At 38.6% G+C, this 25323-nt stretch overlaps 1 protein-coding gene across 5 annotated transcripts in view; it reads left to right on the top strand.

The window, feature by feature from the left end:
• Positions 1-25323, top strand: part of CCDC85A (coiled-coil domain containing 85A) — a 169421-nt gene that overhangs the window by 90117 nt on the left and 53981 nt on the right. For all 5 annotated transcript variants that reach the window (XM_042789571.1, XM_032989245.2, XM_032989244.2 and 2 more), the window contains one exon: positions 2273-3188. In XM_042789571.1, the coding sequence (XP_042645505.1) occupies positions 2273-3188 (916 nt within the window). The remainder of the gene's footprint in view (positions 1-2272; positions 3189-25323) is intronic.

Here is a 25323-nt window from a genome sequence, read left to right as displayed (position 1 = left end):
CTTATGCTGTTTTCTGTCACAGTTTTAACATGACTTACTCATCTGTCAGGCTGTCTGGTAGGCTGCTGGGAAGAGTTGGTCATGTTCAGGATGCAGTGCAGCGTATGGCAGATGATGGCAAACCCTTGGGCTCGGTTTTGGGATGATCAGAACCAATCCCTAGTTTATTGTCTGAAAAAGTCATCTGATAATGCATCTGTGGTCAAACCATTTTCAATTGTATACTTCTGCAGACTACAGTCAGAGGCAGACCAAGTCTGCAATTACTTATCTCTTCTTAATTTAACTCTTTTTTTTTGGATGAGAAGCATAGTCCCTAATGTTTCCTTCCCAATTCTGAGAACTGGGAAAATAGCGTGACTATTTACAGATAATTACCCTGATGTAGTATGTACACGGGTATGATAGACCTAGAAAGTTATCTTAAAGTAGGCAGGACTGCAAAGCATTTTCTGCCTTGTTGCTTTGAGAAAGGACATTATTTTTAGGAAATTCCTTCAGTGAGGTGAGGTTGGAGGGAAGGAGAGGAGAGACAGAAATGCAGTGTGGGCTTGTGCATTATTACATGAGAGTACATTAGGAAAGAGTTCTTCACTCGTAGAATGTCTTTAAACAACTAAATTATTGAGCAAGTGCCTTTGATAATAGCATAGCATGAAATAAATACCATCTGGGGGAAGACTGTTCCTGTCTCCCAAGTCTTCCTGTTCTGCAAAGTATGAGTGTGTCCCCTCCCTCTTTTTGACAATATATGGTGCCTGGGAGTAAAAAAGACCCATCCATGATAGTACCTGAGTAAAAATAAAGCTTACATTTTAAATGTAAGTTAAATTACAACAATAGTATCTTTCTCCCAGTTATATGCAAAGGTGTTGTGACACCAGATAGATTTATGCATCTTCCAGATGAGTAACAAAACACACCAAGATGTGTAGGAAGGCGTGACAAATTCCTCTCTGAATTCTGAACTCCTTAAGTGTTATTTAACTTCCGCCTTTTGTTCAGATGCCTCAGCAGGAACTTTTAAAAGGAATTGGGAGAATGAGGTTTTGAGCCCTGCATTGGTATCAGGATGTCTACCTCCTTTGTCCTGTGTGAAATAGCTGGTCCATGAGTAAGAATGACCAGCTGTGCCTGTTTTTGGTGGATGGGTGCCTCCTGCTTCTGACTAGTGAATTGTGGGCTTCCACAACTTTTTTATTCCTCCCTGGAGTAATTTTAAATATCTCTCACCAGCACTGATTTTTAAGGATACCTTGTAGCCTCACTGAGATTTTTTCCTCTGTCAAATATGGGTTGACGTTGGTCAAGTTCAAAGTTATTTTGAGGCAAGGATCAGACAAACGCACGCATGCACACAAATCCAGTGGAGTTACAAAAGCTTCCCTTTCTTAAGAAACAGTTGTGGGTAATCTCTACTTCTAATACCATACATAAGAAGGAATAAATATTTAGATGGGAGAAAGATAAATATGGTCACAAGCCAGTTTAGTAAATCTAGGAGGATGTAATACTGAAAATGTTTTCTTTGGCGTATTATTCTGCGATAGTAATAGCTGGAATATTTTAACTTCAGAGTATTTGCTTCAGACTGTTCGTCACTTAGAGAACGGCATAGAATCATGTACTTCATTTTGTTAGGAGTGAAAAATCTATTAAAGCACATCATTTCAGAGTGGTTGAAGCAATTCTGATTAAGTGATAACTGACAAGGTTCTTTTATGCAAATCTGAAACAAAATCAAACAAACCCCAAATTTTTTAAGTCTCTAAAATGTTCATCGTTATATCTGAATATGCTTTAGGGAATAGAGAGTATAAATGTTAACAATTAATTGTTTAAGTGAGATTACAATTTTTGACATACCTTGCAGTTTTATTCAGCAGTATCTCGCAGGTGAGTATTTCTCAAGGGAGTGAGATCATCATGAGGGCACTTACGATCTTTGCCCAGTTTGGGAGCTAAATTATTCTGATATTTAGCATGAAAATTAATTAAGCACCTGAAACTTTTATGCAGTATCAGAAGTTAGTCTTTGAACTCTTCAGGATTAGCTCCACATTATAGTCACTTTCTACTGGACAGCAGCCTTGTTTGTTTGAAGCCTAATGCTATTATAATACGCCAGATCTACACATGCAATTATTTATGCCTCACTTGAGTGCTTAGATGGTGGGTTTATAGCAGTGCTGTTCACTGGCTTGCATAACAGTAACGGTATAATGTTAATTCTTTTAGACCCTTCTCTGTCATGGTAATCTTTCTTTTAAAGGATATCAACCAGAAGCTGCAAGAAGATAACCAAGAACTGAGAGACCTTTGCTGCTTTCTGGATGATGACAGGCAGAAAGGCAAGAAAGTGTCCCGTGAATGGCAGAGACTGGGCAGATACAGTGCGAGTGTTATGCATAAAGAGGTTGCCTTATACTTACAGAAGCTGAAAGAACTGGAAGTGAGACAAGAAGAAGTGGTTAAGGAGAACCTGGAGCTGAAAGAATTGTGTGTGTTGCTGGATGAGGAGAAAAGTGGTGGAGCAGGCAGCCGGAGCTCTATCGACAGCCAAATCAGCCTGTGCCAGTTAACTGCGACCAGTACTTACATAAGAGATGTGGGTGATGGGAGTAGCACTTCTAGCACGGGAAGTACAGACAGTCCAGATCATCATAAACATCATCCCAGTACTAGTCCAGAACATCTTCAAAAAACCCGGGGTGAAGGAAGCCCTGAGCATCAGAAACACAGGAGTATCAGCCCAGAGCACCTGCAGAAGCCCAGGAGTTCTGGCAGTCCTGATCATCACCTGAAAGGACCGAGTCCAGAACATCACAAAGCCGTTGTCAAAGCACCTGAACAACAAAAGCACAGCAGCAACAGCCCAGAAACTCTCCCAAAGCACGTTTTGAGTAGTAGCCCTGAACACTTTCAAAAGCAGAGGCCTGGTAGTAGCCCTGAGCATCAAAAGCACAGCAGTGGCAGCCCAGATCACCTTCAAAAGCACACGCCGAGTGGAAGTACGGAACATCTCCACAAAGTGAGGGGTACAAGCCCTGAGCATCTCAAGCAACACTATGGAGGGAGCCCAGAGCATCTCAAACATCTCAGTGGAGGCAGCAGAGAAGGTACCCTCAGGAGACAAGTAACAGATGACCTGTCACCTCACCACAGAAGTATATACAATGGAATGAATGGTGGGTCGATACACTTAGTGCTGTTCACTGGCTTGCATAACAGTAACGGTATAATGTTAATTCAAAACTCGCTTTGAAAATTACTAAGGTAGTTTCGGTGCTATTTCAGCTATTTCTGGAAAAGGAATCATGCCTTATGTGAAATGAAAGGTAACAAGTCTGGTGTTAGCATTATGCCTTTAGCAAGTGGATTAATTGGAGTATGCCTGTTTGTCTGTCCAGCAGGCGTTGAGTGGATTAAAAAAGTAGAGGAAAAGTGCATCTTGAGTGTTTGTGTAAGGTATCAAGAAACAGCTCTTCACCTTGACCCTGCTTGGTGGTTGGTAGATGTAAATTCTTTGTCCCTGGGTAGATTTTCATTTACATCAGAGAGGACCTGCCTTTGTTTTTCGTCCTGCCTATATCTGAGTCCTCAGAATGGAGGTGAATGTCTCCAGTTCTATTTCCACTTTCCTAACCTACCTTGTCTGTAGCTTTAAAGATTTTAAAATTTCATGTTTACTGATGGAAGGCTTCTTATGTCCTTTTCCATAAACTCTGGAGAAGACCCCAGATGAAGAGCTAGGCTCAATATAAATGAGCCTGATAGCTCCTAAAGCTTTTCAAAGCCTTGAGTTTGCATGTGTTTAATTATAACAAATTAAAAATCAAGGAGGATCTTATGGGGTTGGTTTTTTTTTTTGTGGTGTTATTGCTGCATTTTAGAAAGGTACCCAATAAACATGCCTAGCTTTTAAGAACTGTGCATCCTCAATGATTGAAATTAATTACTTCGATAGTCACAATTTAAGTATTTTATTACTTTGAAAGACAAGAGGTTACAATATTGAAATGAATGAAATACAGCAAACAAAATAATGAAAAACAAAGCTCAAACATCCTACTATGCTGTAGAAATAACTTTTTATAGACTTAGCAGAATTTCTGTAGTCTACTCCATTTTGTTTGTCCTATGTGCTTTGAGATGTTTTCATGAAGGATATTAGCGTCATAGTTGAAAACCCATTTCTCAGACTTTTACACTTAGATTTGAAGTCAAGCTCTGAAGAAAGTGAGGATTTTGCCTTAGTAAATTGTCTTGGATGGAGTTCATGTGTTTCCATTTTATAAGCAGCTGTGAGAAGCTGTGTTGACATCGGTGGAACTGACCACTTGTTGTTGGATCTGCTTGTGAGCTGGAGGAGACAGTGAGCCCTGTGCCGGGTGCTGTCCTCATCGTTTATCGCATCGCTCGCTCCCATCAGCCCATTTACCTATCATAATTAACTTGCAGAATGCCTTCAGTTAAGATAACCTTGTCTATAGGGGTAAATTCAGATTACTTTCAGTGAAATGCGTATGCTTGACAGGGCTGATGAACCCCAAAGTGGTAAGTGTAGCGACTTCTCTTTTTAAAGATTTTTAAATGGTTAATGAGAGTACGACACTGTGTGAAGATGTGTAATATGTAAATTATAAAAGTTGGTCTTACAAAACTTCCATTAAATCCTGTGTTTCTTTCTCCATTCAGTTCTTTCTGTTTAAAATTGACCTGGCTGTAAGTAGCATGAAGTATAGAACCAGACTTTCTAAAAGTGGCTTCTTACTTCCACTCATGATGTTCACTAATCCAGTCACTGGTTATGTAGAAAGGTGATCTAAGGTTTTAAGTATGTATTTTTAAAAGTCATCCACAGACAAAGATACAGTTTTTCTGCTCCCAACATGGTGGGCTTTCTGTTATTTTTTTTGTCCAAATAGTCTTGCTAAGCATTCAGCCATATTATTCACAGTGCAATGAAAGCAGTTGTTACTTTAAACCAAAGTTGACTGGTGTCCTTTGTGCAGAGTATTTCAACTATCTACAGTTCGGACTCGTGCCATAAGATGCTGGAGAGGGCAGCTGGTGATTTGGGAGTCTGTTTATTGACTTTAATCAGGGCTTTGCCTGTTCTGTTCTTTATGTAAGCATTTTTGCAGAGGACTTCTCTCACCAATAAGTTCATCAAACCTCTTCTTTTGTATTTATGTAATTTGATGCAAGCATGAGGTTTAATTGTGACATGCATCTGACCTCGGTCAGTGGTGAAACTTGACAGCTTTGCTCTGAGGAAGAGGCCTTAAACTTCAGGAAAATACTTGGTCTTCTCAGCAAGGCTGAATTGTTGTGGCGTTTATGTATTTTGATTTTCTCAGCTACTCTGAAGTTGTGGAGAAGAACAGTTAATATGGAAGTGGTAAAAGTGCTAACCATTATCACTTGTTATTGTTGTGAAAGTAATGTGTAAATCTTAATTTGCATGTTCTGCGTATACCTGTATACATGAAGCTGCTGATGGAGCATAGATGGGGAACTATGCATTGAGCTGTAATGAAAAACCTGATCCTTTGCATCTGTTGTAAGGAATGGTGAAATAGTGAAAATATGAGTTAGAAAGTTGCATGGAAACCTGGCCCTAAACTCTGAGCAATACAAAAGGATGCTATTTTTGATTCTTATCCCAAAATCATGTAGTAAGTATACTGTATCATGTTGGTGGAACCTGGTTTGGTTTAAAATTTGGAGTTTATCTAGCTAGTAGATGTTTGATTGTACATCTGTGTGATTGTTTTGCAGGGCACTTCTAATCTTATTGCAGTACTTGTGCACTGTCATTGGAGCAGCAAGAGTGAAGTGTTTGTGATCCTAAAGGCTGAATAGCAAAGACTAACTTATTTTGACTCCTTTGTAAATAAGGGAATAAAATAATACACTTTAACTATGTAATCAGAAGTTACCAGACTCAGTACAAGCCTGTCCTGTTTTCTTTGGTCTTAACTGGACTCTGAATCAGGTCTGAGAGGAGAGGGTGTTCCTCTGCATGTCAAACCTCATTCTAAAAAGTACTGTACTGTCTACCTGAAATTGCTGTTCCTAACTGGAAAGCATGTTTGTGAACAGCCTGGCTATTTCTGTTGAAGTGAGAGTTTCTGTATGCTGCTAACAGCTCCTATTTACCCAAATTCTGGTCTTGTCAGCACTTATGTGATCACAGGGAAGTAATGTATTCAGTAGTGTACAGTTATCTATAGCAGTATGTCATTGACTGTATGTAAAGATGCAGGGAATGGAGTTAGGGTGGTTTCTGACAAACTCTTTAGCTAAAGTTAAAGCAGTTGCAATATAATATGACGATGCTATCAGAAATACGATGTGTAGCTGTAGTCTGCTTTACAGGATATGGTATATGCATTAATCATTTGGACTTCATGCAAATTTTAAGCTGTCATGAGGCATGCGGGAAGTCACTTAGTCTGAAGCTGTCTTTGGTCCATAGGCACAGCTGAAGGAATAAAGGATGAGGTGATAACATTTTCTTTCATAATTTGTCTCCTTTTCTATGCTCAAAGGTTTGATCTTGGTATTTTTTCTTGTATGACATGTCAGCTTTCATTTATAAGATTTATAAAGCTTAAAAAAAAATAATTACTTCAGTATTCTCCTACCTGTTTTGTTTTTTTGTTTGTTTTTTTTTTTAAATGGGTGTCCTCAACCTTTGGAGTGACAGAAAATGGGATGAGAGCTAAATTTGGCTGTTTGATAATTGAAAACACATGTATTTCATTTTAAAAGTGCTAACCAAATAAAACACAATAGTAATCTTTTGCTGTGATCACACCTAAATGTTCTGGGTAATAAGCACAGAGGTGTTTGGGATAGAAAGATTGCTGAAATTAGAAGAGAAAATACCACCAGTAAAAAGATTTTAAAGAGAACATTTATGCAACCTAGAATAGTACATGACAGTTTAACTCTGACACAGATACGTGGGGTATAAGTGCCTCTATATAAATTAATGTGCTTTCAGCATTTGCAATCTAAGTGGTGGTTTTTATTCCAAGCAATTTATTGTAAACTTTCTATTTTAAGAAGTCCTTTGTTTTATTCTGGGCTTTGACTTTTGTGTGAAAGCAAAGTATCAGAAGGCTTTCATACGTGCTTTTTACTTCCTGCTGAGGTTATTAATGAAGTTAAGTAAAACTGCTGACTAACACTATATCTACTGCTGGAGGTATGAGAATTCTTACAGAACAAATGCAGCAGCACCTCTCCTTGAACAAAGGTACTTGTAGGCGAAATGGAGACTCAGCTTAAATTTTTAACAATTTCTGCTACAAATGTGCTTCTTATAAGGAAAATAAATTCGAGAAATACTGCTTTGAGTGAAACAGAGGAAACTGCAGTATGATTTCAGAGAGAAAAAACTTACAATAACGTTACTGAGTTAACTGATATCCTCTCTGTGGAAATAGCTCACATCTTGCTGGCCAAATAGTGAAATGATGTCATGTTTTGATGTAGGTTTGCTTACATGTTATGCTTCTTAAAGTTGAAATGGAAATTTGCCTGTCATTAATAGCAATGTACAGGACTTTGTGTGACTTTCATGATGGCACCCACCACTGTACATCTGCTGTTCGGAGCTTGATACAGCATTACTTACTCTTGAGAGTAACCTATTGTATAAACAAAGGCTACAGGATTGATAGAATTTTTCGTTTGCCAGTATGAAGTAATCTAGTATTTATTTCAGAAGTTTGTTATTTTAAGTGTAGAGCTCTGAAACTTTGTCAGAGTCTTTCAATTAAATTCCATTAGGTTTTATGTCAAACTTGTAAATTAATTTTAGCTGTTACACACTGTAAGACAACTGGGGCACGATATGTGAATATGTATGTGACTGGAGCATGCAGCATTTATTACCAAACTCATTTTATTTGTGGAGTAATTTATCAAGTTGAAAGTGTGGCTTGTAATATCAAAACAATGAACCTACTAGGAACTCATGTTGTAGGGCTCTTGGGAGAAGCTTACGCTTACATATCCTTATTTACACGGACAAACCCAGTTTTGGTTTGAATGTTTTAGTACAAGGTGGGTGGATCATCCTTCCATCAAAACTGTTGACGTGTTAATGGGAAGAGTGATGCTTCTCCTTATAGAGAAAATTGCCTGGTTTCAGTTATATGGTTGTTCCAGCACTCCAATTCCTGACAAGTTCAGGGGATGGTCAAAGTGGAAGCAGACTGGTGCTGATCACCAGTCTGCTGAGGTTTGCTTCTGTCCCTGTCTGTTAGATGCTAGATAGGCAGTGGTGCTACGCGTTACAGAAGTACAGGAAGGATTCAGCTGAACAACCTCTCTTGTTTCAGGACTATGAATACACCACAGCCACATGTGGTACACAGCACTTTCTGTGAAGTCACTACTTTTAAATTTTATACTTCTTCCTTTTTTCCTTAAGTTGCATATCCTGCTACACAGATTACTTTGTTTTGCAGTAAGGACTTGATGCTAATTCAGTCTTGCTTTGATGGAAGCAAGAATCAGAGTAGGAAATACAGAAATACTATCTTTAAACTATCACCATTATACCATGTATCTTTCAGACGAAGGCCTGTGCTGGTCTGTGATGAGCATGTGTGTGTTAATAAGGTGAGAGGGAATTGGTGCTGACTGTACAGCTTCTGCCAATGAGTCGGTTACTCATCCCCCAATGAGTTCACATGTTACACCACAGTTACACAGAAATGTTGACAGAGTCTACTCAGCAACTCTCCCTTCAGGCCTGTGAATAGTGCCCTCATCTTCCAAGCATTTAACCAGTATGAAGTGGAGGTTAGCAGCTATGCTGGCTGGCTGGCTGATTAATTTGAGATATGTGGCCATCTCTCTTGTTTGAGTGTCTGTTGGAACTCCACTGACGTTTGACCACAGACCTCCAGAAGTGAAAGGCTAACAATAAATCACAGTGCTGTTATTGACGGTGTCCTGACAAACACTCTGCAAACCAGTGCTTGTGCGCATCCCCTGACAGTGCTAGTGTTACACCTGGGATGGAGCTGACGTACAGATTTTTCTTTTCTTTTTTTTTCATTGTATGTTTTTTAAAATAATGTATTTGCTGTCTAGTGAGTGGGAGTTTGTTTTGGTATGTACAGAAGACAATAGAAAAGCTTATTTATTTTTCATGGTGATTGGGGCAAGATGCAAAGCCACTTGCCTTTGCCTCTGAGAGCTCATCAGGAGCTTGCATGGCTGTTAGTGTTCTCTACCTGAAATATGTGGGCAGATTTTTATATTATTTTATTTTTTAGTGCCAGAATGGAGAGTTCTCACATTAAAGTCTTGTCTGAGTCCTTGCATGGAGACAACACCTTTAACCTGAGGACAGGATCTCATATAACGTAGTCCTTTGCACAGCTTTCCGCGTTACAGTACGATTTTATAATAGTAAAATATGTTTTTAGAAATATTACAGTGATTAAATTGTCAAATTCTCTGAACTCTAGCAGTTATAATGCAGAGTTAGAATATTATAATAACTCTTGGCAAGTGCTGCTTGTTTAAGAACTTCAGCCTTGTAGGGTATATTATGTCTGTTAATCAGAGTGTCCTGTCTCTTCTATCTATTAATGGGTTCTCTTTTCTTTAGAGGTTTTTTTTTTATATATATTTTATTAGGAAGTTAACAATGGAGAGTTACTGCAGGTTTTGCAGGGATTGGAGCTGAATTGGTTAACAATTAGGGATGAGCATAGCTTTCGTTATAGCATGGGGTTAAAATTTTGTGCTACCATTCACACACAAAGTGAATAGATGTTGACAGGAGTCAAGGACAGTGAGACATTCCAAATTATAGGGTATTTAATGAGGTATAATAAAACTTTGTGTACATAAGAAAATGACTCTAGCAGTGAAAATTCATTGGCTCCTGAGCTAGTAAGTCATGTCTTAATTAGTAAACTGAAGCACAGCTTATCTTAGGTCTTACTGTCATATTTATAGCTACTGAGAGAGCATTAGGAGTTATCTTCAAGTCATGATCTTGAGATAAATCTTGTGTGCCTGTGCTTCTTGAACTGTCAAAGGGTGGTCTCTGTTGGGAGAATCAGCTAAGACTGAAACACTGAGCTTTGAATTTTGCTTAATGCAGAAGCAAGTACATCTTAATTACCCCATCCATACTTGTGAAGAGATTAAAACCAAATTATACAGTGCTTGTAGTATGCTCAGTTTTACCACAACCTTATACTTAAATCTGGAAGAGTCCACTGTGTAACTATCAGCGTTCTTGTCTGCCTGAAGACAACTGCGGCTCTAAGCCTTAGTAAAGAAAAAGCAGTAGAGCACCGTACCATGGAATTTGGAGAAGTATTTTAATAGGATGCTCAGTTGTAACTAAACTCTTAAGCCACACTAACAGATTTAGCCAGACCCTCATTGCTGTGAAATGGCACAGAGCCCAACAACAGTTAATGTCCTGAGAAGTGTCATACATTCCTTTGGATAAAACAAAATGAAAAGTAATATGGAAATCCTTGGTGTTTGGGAGAAGAGATCTGATTGATTTGGTCTAAGGTGAACATCGGCTTCTAGGAAATCGAAACCGAGGGTGAATTTCACTCCAGTGTGTTGTTCCATTGCTGTTAATGGCAAAAGTTTTTGTGTGTCTCTATCTAAAACATCTAGTCCTGGACTCTCTTGAGGCAGGGAGAGATAAAATACTAATTGCATTGGTCTGATCCAGTGTGGTAATTTCTAACTTTAGTGAGGTGGTTCTTCTGGTTATTGTTCCTTTGTATGTGGATGCAATTTTTCCACACACAATTGTTCTCCAGCTGTGGCTTGTAATAGTCCTCCAAGACTTAATAATATGGTCTTCAATGTTAGTGCAAACTTGAAGTACTGTGAGGGATTTTAGCAGTGTTCTTTGGTTTCTTTATATACATGAATTAAGTATCTTCTAGAATCTGTTGGGCATTCACAATCAAGAAATCTAAAAGCATATTTAAATAGATGAGGAGGAAAATCCACCCTTCTCTCTTTCCCCTTTTTGTGCTATTTCAAGTTCTTTTGAAATCTCATCACTTTTGATGGGATTTTCAGACAGTGTTGTAACAGAAAGACACCAAAACAAAAGGGGAAGGATTAGCCTGGAAGAGGCCTCGGACAGGGGGACTGAAGACAGCGAGATATACTAGTAATAACAGTCATCTGTTTCAGAGGAAATTAATTATACAAGTATAACATGGTGGGGGGAAAGGATATATACTGAAGTTATATTTAAAAAATTAAATACAGTAATGATACTAGTCTGTGCACATTTAGTGGTTTTGTGAATATTTGTTTATTTAATTATTTATTTATTTATTTTAGTGCTTTTAATTCTGCAAGATACACAGAAAAGACTTGGGATCACGATTTGAGTTCTGTCCATGAGCATTTGGTACACAGCATGAAAATATTTGCAAATTTATTGATTGTGAATGGGAAAGCTGCTATCTTGAGCTAGGCTGTCTTAAAAGATAAACAGTTATGTGAAGGCTGTGAATAACAAGTAGTCCTAGTTCAACTTGTCGGTTCTGCTATAAAACTTGTGGCATATTTGCACTGTTTCTGTACATTCTTGGGGAGGGGAAGGAACCAGCAGTTTTGCACTTGTATACTTCAGCAAGTAAATGTTTCTTCAACCCTTTATTTTTTATTTGTGTGAATTGTGTGAACTTTGGGTTGAATTATTACAAATATCTTGTCAAGTCACAGAGGGGAAAAATAGTGACAAGGTTTGTAATACTGATTCATAAAAGTCCATATAATAATTTAAGTGGTTATTTAGACTAATCAAACACAGTAGTGTTCAAGCGCTGTCAAGAGTAAAAGATATGTTCTATCTGAAAAAACACAGTGAGCCATATGGTAAGCAACAATATTGAATTTCTTCTAAAGATTCCCATTTTGGTACTTCCTCAAGGTTACTCAAATTGTTCCAGAGCTTTTATGCCTGTAATATCAAGCTTCTCTAATTTGATCAGTAGGGAGATAACTCCTTCAAATGTTTGACCTCAAAACTCACTAGGTTTCTTTCACTGCATCTCTTTAAGTTCCCATGAATTTTGAAAATTTGCCTTGATCAACGCTTGATGTAGGCTTTTGGAGCATGTACTTGTAACTTGGATTCAAAGAAAAAAAATATATATGCTTTTTACAAAGGTTACAGAGCTGATTCATCACTATGTAGCTCACATTTATGTGAAGTTCAGATAAGCTTGGAGAAAAGCATTGATAGGTGACCCGCATCCCCCTCTTGGTTCCTGAGTCTATTTTTGTTTTACAGTGAATGAATCTTAATGATGCTAAAAATCGATCTTACAATTTTTGTGGTCTGAAAACATTACCGATGACATTAAGATGGGTCTCTAAAAATACTGTTTGATTATGAGAGAGAAAAAGAACGTTCATCTGAAGGCAGCTGAATACATCAAGCACAAGCATAAGAATGCTATGAGGTAGAACCTGAAAATTGGCTTGGATACTTTGAAGTATTTGAGCACTTCATTCCTCATTGGCACCTGACTTGCACTGAAATTGGATGCCCAGACAGAAGCAAGATGCTTAAATACCCATGTTCTTGCAGTGACCTGAATGAAGTCACTTTTCTGTTATTGTCATTCATCTTGCTTGCTTGTGTCCATTTTAGAAATTTTTATAACCTGAAGTTACATTTTGAATTTCAGGTTTTCACAGTATCCTTAAGTCCATAAAGAAAACATGAAACCAAAGTGTTCCAACAATGTTTTTTTTCCTAACCAGCTCCCCAGCCACCAAGACCAAAGGCTCTGCAGTCTTAACTAAACAGCAGAAGATGGCAGAATCTGTGTCTCCTCCAGGTACAGGTGCTGAGAACTTTTTGATTTATTCCTTGTTGTTGGACCCTGACACCTGGTCTACACTCCAATCAATAATGCTGAATGCTACATTTTCACCGCTTGCAACCATAGCATGTGCAAATATTTTGGACAAATAGGAGGACAAAAGCCTTCTGAGCATATCAAAATAAATCCTAATTTCAGCATTGAGGCATTGCTGTTTGTGTGTTTTACCTTCTCTATGAATGTAATAAAATGGAAAGATTTCTTAACCTTCTAGAGTGTACTGAAAAGTTGTATTCAGACTGATAAAAATGAATTGCTGGATTGCCTGACAGCATGGAAGTGACTGATAAGACTGTCTTGGAAGCCTGGATCTCAGAGTTTTATCCTCTCAAGTCACTCCATCATCCTGGTTTTGTTAAGAATGAGTTGGATAATTCTAACTCCTTGTATTGATCACGCTATTGCAAGTACATCCAGTTGTAGACCAATGGAATACTGAAAATACTCGAGGAAGTCCAAAAAGAGATGTAGCACAAAAGGACTTGCTTGACCCTCTTTCATGGTAACTCTACAAGAATCCAAATTAAACAAAGTATATTGTACGTAAGTGACAAGTCAACACTTACCAGCTGCCACCTGGAAATGTGTACTTCAGACACTGAAGCTAAGAGGCAGTTTCCTGGGCAACATACTCTATTCCATCTCTGTTGCTTGAATGGTGGTTTTATTTATTTTTTTTTAACTATCAAAATCGACAGAGTTGATTCTGATAGCAGTTTGGAAAATGGATATTTGAAGGATTAGTGAAGAGTGTTTGAATGAGGAATAATTTCTGTTTGCTTTGAGAGCAAAATGTCTGTTCCATTTATCGATATGAAAAGGTCTATACTTTGAATGTAGCAAACCTTGGCTCTGTCTGCTTTGTGTTTGGTAGAGGTGCACTTAGCAGGTGTATTTTTCAGTAAATTGATGTTAGATATTAATCCTACATGTCACTTAAACCTAATGTAAGATTTTTGGATAGTCATTGTCCTTGTTAGAGGAGAAACAGGGTGTTGACTGTGAAGATGCAATCAGATGACATGTGTTCGCACATTTAACATTTTTAATTAAGTGCTTTTAATACCTCCAAAATATTGTTATATTTTAACTGATTTGCTCCTGCAGCGCTGCTCAGAAATACATCGTGGTGCATAGGAAGAAAGAGGCTGTTGAAACTCGTGGGAAAGGGTCTGTAATGGAAGATGAAAGTGATTAGTAGATCTTCACTGGCCAGAGTGAGACAAATCCAGATAATGTTTCTGTTCTGTTTATTAGGAAATGCTGTTTCCCAGGGAACCAGGAGCATCTTAGTGCCAAACACTGAGCCTCACTGGTCTGTGTTTTTACCCATCAGTGTAGTATTCAGGTGCCTCAGGAGCGTGAATAGTCATGCTAGTTAGATGATGAATAAACCAGCCAGTTGGTTTACTCATCTAGGTAGCGTGAGTGTTTAGACTTACTAAGTACTGAATTTGTGTTCCATCCCACCTGGTGAAACACAGTGGGAATGCTGCTTTGAGAGACAGTTTCCTCATTGCTCTAGAAGTCTGATCAGGAATCTGGAGACGATAAAGCTGAGAACATTCTCAATTTTACCCACATCTGGACATATTTGTTGCATACGTAAAGAAACACATTTCAACAAACAAATTTCTCTATTTCAATGGTGTAAATCAGAAGTAGCTTTTTGACCTAGGGATTGGAGGCCCAGTTCTCTTCTGCATGTAAACACCATCCCTTTAGCCATCCAAATGTATTTCTAATTCAGGGCTCAAACCAGCTGCAAATCTGTGGAGGTCCAGGGATGGATGAGATTGTAGATTTTGGCTTGACATAATGCTGACTAAGCTGTCATCCGTGGGCCTGTCTGCTTGCAACTCCGTTGGTGCTTATCCTCCACGCCATGCAAGATGTGGCCTGGTAGCCACAGTCAGCTGGGCTAGAGGCTGACTGTGTGGGGGTGTGAGATTTTAGTGATAGCTAGTCAGATAAGGCCTGGTATCGATTTAATTGCTTGCAGGTTTGCTAATGCCTGTTCCCATAAGGTGAGGAGTACCCTGAGAGATCTGAGCATCCTCTGCCCTCCTCAAAACTAAGGTGTGCTCCTCACTACTCAGGTGTCTCCCTTCACCTTCTGGTATGGCATCACTGCAGTGGGGTCAGCAAGTCTTGTATCCTGTTATCTTGATCTGGTTTTGTGAACACATGTTTTTAATTGTGTATTGTGCACAAAACTTAACCCACAAAGCCACAAAGCTGAGCTCTGAAAAACCCAAACCCAAGTATATAAAAAATCTAAAAGCCAGCAAAATAAATGTTCAGTGATGTGTATTTTGTGTGTCTGTGGTACGTTTAAATTTTGCTGAATTCATGAACATGTGGCAGAAGGAAAGACTGAAATGTGTAACATGTTCATCATCAGTCTAATAACATCTATGCATCTTCTTGAAATTGCTATTGGAGTATGTCTGTTCTTTTCAGGCCCAATCTGTTGGGCCAAACCCCTTGGCTCAGGTTCATGGTGTGTAAGCTTGCATCTGTGTTTCAGTGCGTTCTGTGAGCTTCTGAAAGGTCCAAAGCAAGTCTGTGATCTCAGAGGTGGGGTCTGTGGTACCAGCCAGGAGACATTTCTTTTTTCCTTTGCTTGCTTCATTGCTGTGGAAAGCCATCAGAAAGTCCTCTCCTTGCTCCAGCTTCTAACTGTGGAGTGAGTTGGAGCCTGCAGAGGGCTTGTGGAGCAGTCTGGCGTGACTGTGAGGAGATAAAGCAGCTCTGACTAGAGAGCTGTGGCTTTTCAGCTGGAGATGGACTAACTCCTGGTAGTTCTAGCCCTGGGGATCTCTTGTGTGTTGACCGGGATAGCATCAGTGTGTGGAACATGCATCGATTTATGTACATGAATGCTCCCCTGATTATAGCCAAGATAGCGGTTGCACAAACTCAGAAAAAATGCCTTTGTGAAGTTGAGACCTTGATGTGTAAAAAGACCTATGGATGTGCTGTTAAGCTGAGTAAACACACATGTTAGTAGTGCCTGGTTATTACTCAAACCTTTCTCTCAGTAGTTCTCAAAACAGTTTACTAATGAAACAAATATTGTGATTGTCATACTGTGTATGAAGAACCAAGAGCTAAACAAATGATGATACAGGATTAATCAGCCACCAACAAAACCTTAAATCCAGGTTCCCTGAGTTTTAGCTACTGATTATTCCATTTCATCGTACCACTTTTCTAATGGCTTTTTTCTTAGATTAGTCTGTTTTGAGCATGGCATAAAAACTGGGGCTGAGGTTACTCACATGCCCAGAAAACACCTTCATGAACAATTACCTTGATACAAACATTTTCAATGTGTTTCCTTTCAAAATCAACTTTTAAGGCAATGTTTCCTTCCTTCCTGAATTTTCTGAATTATGCTAACCAGGCCAGTGGGGAACAAAGCTATTTTTAATTATTTTTTGTGTGTGCGTAGCAGGCATATTAGAAAGTGTTAATGTACATTTTGCATTTGCAGGGGTGCTTAAAAGTGTCCTTGCACATAGAGAAGGTGATTTACAATGAATCCAAACTTGAAGTGTTGTGATAGCTTTACTAGAGAAAGCTGTATTTTCCTGTCTTGTTTCTTGTGGCCTCTTTTTTATTATGTTCCAGAATAGTTACGTAGCTGTAGTTGTCTTCATTTGGGAAATCAACATTCTGATAGGAATCAGGAGTCGTGGTCAGCTATCAGCTGAGGATTTCAGGTTCCTAACTGGTACAATCAAAAGGAGTATTCCATTTTTCATCAGAACAAAATTTGAAAATTTTAGCCTCTTATAGGCTAAAAAAAAAAAAAGGGAATATTTTGTCAAGATGGTCATTTGGCCCTTAGTATCAATCAATAGTGTGGCATCTTGTGAATATGCCAGGGAGGAGGAGAAGTGGTACATAGCAGATATAAATCTCCATGACGAGTCTGTCTGAACATCTCTGTGACTTGGCAGATGTGGAAGATAGGAGCTTGGTGAACTAGTGTATCTTGAGATTTTTTGGCTGAATGCCGGTAGACTCATTTCTAGCAGGTAGATGGTTGCTGCTGCTATCTATCAAAATCTGCAGCCTGAAATGTTTACATAAAGTCATGTGAAGCAGTGGCTGTATTTGAGGGAAGACTGGGTAAAGGTTCTTGCTGTCTGGTGAAAGATGGAGGTTTCCTTGTACAAAGTAACTGTAGCAGAGTCATTTCTAAAAACGTTTGTGAATTCAGCCCAGGATTTGAAAGCTCCATAGTAATGTATACTCAGTGGGGAATCAGGCTTTGACGTTCAGAAATGACAGGCTAAACATTTCCAGTCAGTGATATGTGATGACAGGGCTATAGTAACAATTCTTGTTATGAGTAGAGAGTTACTGCAATTACAGCAGCTTCCTGCCATGCTAAGTATTGAGGTTTTAATGGCACTTCTTATGATGAAATGTGGTCTGAGTGCAATTTAATGTTTCAAACCTGTGCAGAGATTAAAAAGACATTGGTGCTGTTACTATTTTAATCTTACTTATAAACTAGAGCAAACACCAGGTTGTGTGTCCTGAGCATGATTTAGCAACCTGTTAGTCTTTTAATTATCTCCTTCCTAATTAGATTGGTCTGATTATTTGGTACTTGAAATAAGTGCATATTTTTAAGTTCTTAGGGCAGTAGCTTTTGGAAAAAAATCACTGCTTTTCATTTTACAGGCATTTTGTCTTTCACACTGAAGTATGGGAACATATGGTGCTACTTCTGATGTAGCACTTGTCTAAATATCTTTGCTTGTAAAATTTTCTGCAGAGCCATATAATTTTCTCCTGTAAAAACATTCCTAATGTATTTAACCAATTTTACAGCTACAGCATGGGATTATCATGCTTTTGCCATTGTAAATTTTTACTGGATGCAGGTCAAGAAATTAAACTGTGAACCCCAAATAAGAAAAATGACCAGTAGAAATTCAAAGAGACTAGTAAGAAATATAATAATGATGATTGCATAAAAAATAAAATAGTTTATCAGAACACTTCCCAGATATTTTGAAAGGATCAAAATAGTAACTTTATTTTTAAGCTGGACTCTTGGGATATCACTGACAGTTGGTAGACACAGAATACTCTAATACAGTGTCCATAATACTCATGTGGTAACTGGTTATGTCTCATGTTTTATGTTCAGTCTAGCAAACACACTTTCCAAGTGATGGTGTTTCTTCTGCCTGAGCCATGTGAAGCTTGAGTCATGAACATGCATTAGAAAATGTAAAATAGCAACACAGTCATCCATGTATGATGAAGGGAAACTGAAAATGATTCTGAGACTGAAGACTTTGACATAGCTGGAAAAGTTAGAGGGGTAGAATAACCAGAATACTTTTGTACATTGCTAGACTTCTGCAGCATGAGAGATGATTAGCAGCAGGCAAACTGGCCTGTTAAATAAAATTCTTTAGAAATTAGTAAAAATACTTCTCTCGGGGTATGATGCAGATGTAAAACTATTCTTATATAGCGGTGGGAAAGCAAGGATTCCAATTAATGTGGTCCTCCTGAAGTAAAGTAAGTTGCCAAGATATGGGCATGCAGTGAGCATCCCCCATACCACCTGCCACTCTAGGAAATGCTCGAAGGGGTAGGACTGGTGCCAGACTGGTGACGGGGTCTTGTGCTGCCCTGTTGCTTCCCAGCAGCTATGTTATCCAGGAGCCAGCGCTTCAGTGTACATAAGGATGGAATTGGGCAGGCTTTGAAAGCCAAGCTGCCAGAAAATATCCTAGCATGTCTTCTAGGAATATAGGGAGGTTGTATTAAACCAACACCTGAAGCACCTCTTGCTACTCAGAATAAATGACCACTTGCCTGTTTTAGGCTCTTGCGTACTGTGCTATAGAAATGCATGTGTGTGTGTGGATACGTGTGCTGTAATCTTGCTTCTTCTGAAAACAAAATGACTTGCTGTGTTGTCATATTGGAGATACTGGTCTAGCTAATGAAATCATTTAGGGTTTGATACTGCTTTTGTTTGTGCAGGTGGCTGACTTTATACACTTGCACGTTCCCACTGAGTTCACAGGCTTTTAGAAGCAGGGTGGGTTTTTTTGAATGGTGTCATGGAAATATGAGCTGACTTGGAAATTTATTCCAGGGAAAGCAGGCAGCAATCTCTTTTTGCCCTTAATACTGTGATCTAAAGGACATCTTGCAACTTTTATTTCAAGAAGTTCTGTTTGTCCACTGTCTGCTTTCAATAAGATGGATATTTGACATGGAGACTCTCAAACCAGGTTTGAAGACAGTCAAAAAATTGCTATGGCCTTCCTCTCCCTGGGGCGCTGCCTTTGTTGATCACCCCAGGGCTGGGCTCCTGCCCTCACTGAAGATGCCTCTGCAGCTTTTAGTAGCAGGGGAAGCATGTCAGGCTCCCTCTCTGATTCACTGGAAATGCTGAACCAAGTACAGAGCTCTTGACAACCCATATACATTGTAAAACACTACAAGGGATGAAGCATCTTCAGTCTCCAGGAGAGAGAGAGCAGCTCCACCAGTCACGCCTTTGGGGCTGGAGCACGGAGGCAGAGAGCTCTCTTCCCCAGGGAGGTTACAGATGGAGGAGCAAGTGCACAATTGCTGGAAGTGGAAAGGAAAGAGAAGGACAAACGGAGCAGGATCTCCTCGCTCCTGAAACTGGGTTCAGAAGCTGATTGCCATCTCTAGGGAAACGTCACTCAGATGTGAAGGTAGTGGTGTAGCTGCAATGGGAGCAGGCTGTGTTTGATGTTGAAGTTTTGAGTCACACCCTAGTGAGCATAGACCAGTAAAGTTGGTCAGAAGACAGCTTGTAGTTTCTGAGATGTTTTTGAATAAAAGAAACTAGGTAAGGTTAGACAGATTCAGAGTTGTAAAGTGAAGGACTCTGAAGAAGGGAAAATGTCATAATCCAGTTACACAAAATTGGATTATGGTGAATTTGCACTGTTTTTTAACAGTATCCCTGAATCCAGAAAATGGAGGTGTGGGAGACCAGAATTAGATTATAGGGGCAATCAGAGCTCCAGCATTTCCAAACTTGAAATGGTAGGAAATGATGTAGGTAATGACCACTTATATATCACTTTTTTTTTTATGGGTGATAAAAATAATAATTGAAGGGTTTCGTTAGTGACTATGCAGGTTTTTAGTCAGTCACACATAGCAGTTTGATATCCTGCCCCCTCGTTCTGCTATCAGATGAAAAATAGATTTCTTACAGTATCTGCTGGCCACGGTGTAGCTGCCATTGTGGTAGTGCTGATCCTGACTGACTCATGGTGGGTGCTCAGGACTTTTACTTCTGTAGCATCTCTGAGCTCCCTGTGGCTTTTGGTATCTTGGGCACTTGAAGGTGCCTACTACAAGTCTTCTCTTGTGATGAAGAGTGGAGAAGTACAACTGCAGCTACTTTAGCAATCCTAGGAGCTAACTGTTGAAATGTAAATTTCTTTTTATATACCCTCTACTCTTCTACCAGAACTTTCTGTAAAGCAGGATGCTTCCCCTGTGTATTGGAAAGCAGAAGTGAGGACTTTCATTATTAAATATTTAATTTTTCAAACAGTTGCTGCCACAACATCGGTGAAAAGTCTGTTAGTTGATGAACTCTGCTACTAAATCTGAGCTTTCCTGTTTAAAAAGGAGAAAGCAAAATATGTTTTCTATCCACTCTTTACAAAATTAATCTTAATGATTTGTGAAAGTCATTACTATGAGTCCTTTGTTATTGCTGTTGAAAAAAGCAATTACATTGGAAGACTGACTAACAGTCTAGTGTGAGATTAAAAACTACAGTGCTAGTTTCTCTGTCAGTTACATGGGACAGAGATGATCTCTTGCTGCATTTTATAAACAGATTAGACTATCTGCAGACAAGAATGGGGGAAATACATTTATTTGTATTCTCAGTTTTGCTATTAAATAGCTACGTTCTTTTACTTTTATAATTGGTTGCTCCAGCAATATATATTCCTAAAAATTAATTTGTCAGCCATTTCTCTTCAAAGTGCAAAATCCATTGCACCTGCTTTAGTCCGGTGGGATTTGAGTGAAGATTCAGTGATGAAATTGGACAGATTCAGCAATGTGGCAAAAGTGGCAAAAGAAGTTGAGTCCAGCAGTACAGAGGGATCTAATAAAGATTTTCAGTGGCAGATCCAGATGGCTTTCACTGCATCACTTTTTCAGCACTGTAGAGCTGCTTAAAAGCTTAGTGATGTGCATGTAAGCATAATCAGAATGATCCATCAGGCCAGGGACAATGCACATTACTCTGAAATAAAAAAAAATAGCTTAGGAGATAGGTTTGGCTGCAGTCGTGGTAATGCATTGAAGCTGCAGTTTCAATGCATATAGCCTTGTATCTTTGGCCCTGAATTGTGGTCATTTACAAACACCTCTAACCTAATGTGCTAAAGTGATGCTATTGTCTTCTGTAAGCTTTTCTGTGTGTTCCTTGTTTTAAGTACAAAAGCAGCATTTGCTGATTTGAGGACTTGGTCTTTTAAAGGGCAAAGTATTCTTGTTTAAACTTGGCTGTACAAAAAATTATGTGGTTCGGGGAGTCTGTTGCACACTTAAAGTGCAGACCAAGTTGATAAGTAAACTTTAATTAAATCTAGATTTGGAAACTATGCTTTGGGCACTGCAAAAGAAATGTTATGTAGATCAAAGTCATAGATTTTGTTGACTAGAATTCTCAAAAAGAAGAATGGTCTGGCCTTGTGTAAGAAACACAACTCACACCCAGCTGAGAGTTGGCTGTGAGGGTACAATCTGTCCTTGTAAAACATGGTGTCGTCCTCTGAGTGCTGCTTTAATGCAGCACTTAATGTTTTCTATTTGGGTTATATTTTGTTGCATTTTATACATTGGGTGTAGTATAGTAAGAAATAGGCTTAATTTATTTTGTGTATTGGTAAGAGATGAGTGCATGTGTTTTCTACCTTTGTGTAATACAGCTTGTCAAATAAACTTGGGATCATATCCAGACCTGACAAAGTTATTGTAGTTTCAACAGCACTGTGCCTGTTCCCACGAAGGTCGACTCTCGCCTGTACCAACACTGAGATGCATCACTGCAAATCTGCCAGCGACTAAAAAGATAAGACTCTTCTAAAATGTTTGTTTTTCCTTGATTTATTTTTGATAGTGGGCGATGTATTATTCAGTGATAGAGGTATGTAGGAATTCCTCCTGGTTCCTCTTGTTGGTCCTTGTCTAGCAGCTGTTTAAATGACAGAGAGCTGTCTGATGAATATGGCAGCATGAAGTTTATGGCAGTATGAAGTTCCTATAGGTGTCTGTGCTTTAGCACTTGGAAAAAAACCTCAGACTGACTGAATGGGGAAGAATCTGACGATTCATTTTATGTATGTCCATACATGGTAGCATTTATTAATTCAGGGCGCCACTTGTCTCATTTTAAATCAAATAGAAAATGTTCACTCAACTGCACAAATAGGACTATCCATCTGTATACCTATTATCATATTAGATTAATTAAAGTAAAAGCAGTGAATTAACTTCATTTACAAAGGCTGCCATGCATTGCTTGATAATCATTTAATTATATGTTACACAGATATAAGGCACCATACAACTAACATGTTAAACTACAGATTTTTGGTCAAGCATTATGAGGTTTGTTTTGTTTTCAAGATTATTAAGAAAGTTAGCTAAATAGTCTTACAAAAATAGTAGGTCTGAAAGCGTTCTTGGATAACTTGTAATGCTTAGTTTTAGCCTTATGACTATTTCTAACTGTAGTCCTAAGTACCTTTATCTCTCAGTTTGTCTAAATGGCAATTCTGATAAATTTAACATGAACCAAAGGTACTGTAGGATTGAAAACTTTCCTGGAAGGTCCTGAGAAGTGAAATAGATTTTTTTGTTTTGTTTTAAATTTTATTTGCACAGAGCTAACATAAAATTCCCTTTCTGTTTCAAAAAGTGTAACCTCTGTCTGAGGCAGAGAGAGTGGAGAGTAATGACACACAGGTGCCTGGGGACTGCCATCACCTTGCCAGGGTATTTGGTGAAAAGTTAAAACGTTTATTGGAGAGGATTTTTATATTTCCAGTTGCACTGTAAGGTAATACGTGCTTCTCAGGAAAATATATAGATGTGGTCTGTATTCATACATACCACATCCACCCCTTCCTTCCATGCAGTATATATGCTTTTGTACAAAACTCCAGGTAGGACGTGAACCTATTTGTGCAAAATTCTAAATCTGTTTCAAGAGGATAGGTGGGAGCAAGAAGGTGCACAGTGTGGTAACGTATAGGTTATATTGTAGCTATGCAGATAAGCTCAATATTTGAATATACAGGCTGTCTGAGATTCAACAATAAGAGAGAAAGTAGAATTAATACAAGTGTTGCCAATCTATTACTGTACTGAGGGCAGGAAATTAGACCTCCTCTCTGCAATAAATTAATATTATGAAAATCTGTGAAACATCTTTGCTGTGCGCCAGGCTGTATCTAATGCTTCAAAAGAAGAACTGTATGTGAGTAGTGCTCAAGCTGTTGTATCATGATCTGTGATTACATTTCTGGAGATTGGAATAATTTTTGGCCTGTTTCCTTTTAACATTGCTTTGGTGACAGCCAAGGGCCGGCAGTGTTTGCTTGCTAGATAGTGGTAGACTGATAAAATGACTGTTCTCCTTGAGGAAATGCAGATTTTAGTCACTGATATATTAAAAGTCACAATTACTGTGAATGTGATTTTGGCTGTGGTTTGGACCTTTTTGCTCTTAAGTCGAGGAATTGCATAAAGTATTTCACTGCTTTTTAGGAAAATAGAACTAGATGGGGAAATGCGATGGTGATGGTGAAATTGTGGAGAAAGAGAAATTCAGGATTGTGCAGCCTTTGGATGAGATTCTGCTGTACTGCAGTTATTCCTTAACCTTAGATGAGGTTAAAGTCAGTGGAAAGACTCACGATGACTCCTGTTCCTGGCAGTAGGCAGGTGAAGAAAGCCATGTGTGCAGGACTTACCCAGTGGTGCTGAGTATAAAGACAGGCAAACAGACATTTGTTGGTTATGCTTTGGTAGCTTCTGACTGTCAGTGTGATGAGCGTTTCCTATCCCAGGGCTGTGACCCGGTGTTCATCACAGTAACAGACAACTTGAAATGATAAGTTCAAAATCTTGAGGGCAAATTGGCAGAACTCTGTGAATTTGTTGAATGTATCTTAACAGTAGATATTCTGGTCCTTAAATATCTCAAATGAAAAGAGTATTTTTCAGTCACCCCTTTCACTAAAGATGTAAAGAAGAAGAGAAATCCATATACAGGTATATCCTGTTTTTTCTTATACACATGCAGGAGAGAGTTTCAAAGTAGAATCAAGAAAATACTGAACTAGGATTGTTGGGCCTGTTTTCTTGCCAAACAGCAGAGTCCTTGAAGCAGGAATAAGAATTACAATTGCCAGAAGCGACAATTGACCTCACAGCACTTGGGGTGCTGTAGGTTAGCAGATGACATGGGTAGTTCCAAAGTACCATTTACAGCCTGTTCAACCCTATTTTGATTTTTAACAAAAATGGAATGTCAGAGGGGGAGAGGACGTTTATCTTGCTGCAAAGAACCGGTCACACTAGTATTCTCTTTTGATTTTATTTTCACAGGAACATATGTTTTGTGCTTGATAGTCAACTCTATATATTTGCTTTCTACAGTAGTTAAAGTATGAAAAATCAGTATGTATATAGCGAAGGAAACAGGTGGGGTTGGAATAAAACCTTGACACAGTTGGTCACATGTAATATATCCTTTGGAACATAAACAGAGGAGAAAATTCCTTTTTCTCAAAAAAACAATGGCCAGTAAACCATGGGGAGAAGAGACAGAGGGATTTGGAAAATGCTTAAATTACTTTAATTTCATTTTTGGTGGGAAGAAGAAATTTATTTGAAGGAGAAATTGATCATACATGGTTTGATCCTCTTGTAGAAATACTGCCATTGGTTTCTAGAGGAACAGGATATAGCCACATTGTTTGCCTGTTGGTATAGTCTAATTCACTGATGCTCAAAAAAACCCCCAACCCAAACCAAAAAAAAAACCTCACTACAAGTGAACAAACAAAATCTACTTGACTTTATGAAGAATAAATTAACTTTTTAATCTGTAATATGATTGTTATGCCAGAGCTGTGGGGGCTGAGGAGAGATTTTCCTTGAACTTTTACTCTTCAGAATAACCACACATTTGCCAAGTAGTTCAGTAGTTTAAATGGTTAAGCCATTTTCTAAAAATCACATAGATACATGAAGCTGAGACTTTTTGATTTATTTTGAGCTTTGAGGAATACAATGTGAAAACCTATTCAAGTTCTACTAGCTGGCCAGAGACTGC

Source organism: Tyto alba, unplaced genomic scaffold (assembly GCF_018691265.1).
Source record: "Tyto alba isolate M040663 unplaced genomic scaffold, T.alba_DEE_v4.0 Super-Scaffold_16, whole genome shotgun sequence".
Taxonomy (NCBI): domain Eukaryota; kingdom Metazoa; phylum Chordata; class Aves; order Strigiformes; family Tytonidae; genus Tyto; species Tyto alba.
The sequence above is the reverse complement of the archived record's forward strand: the minus strand, read 5'-3'. Positions and strand labels throughout refer to the sequence as shown.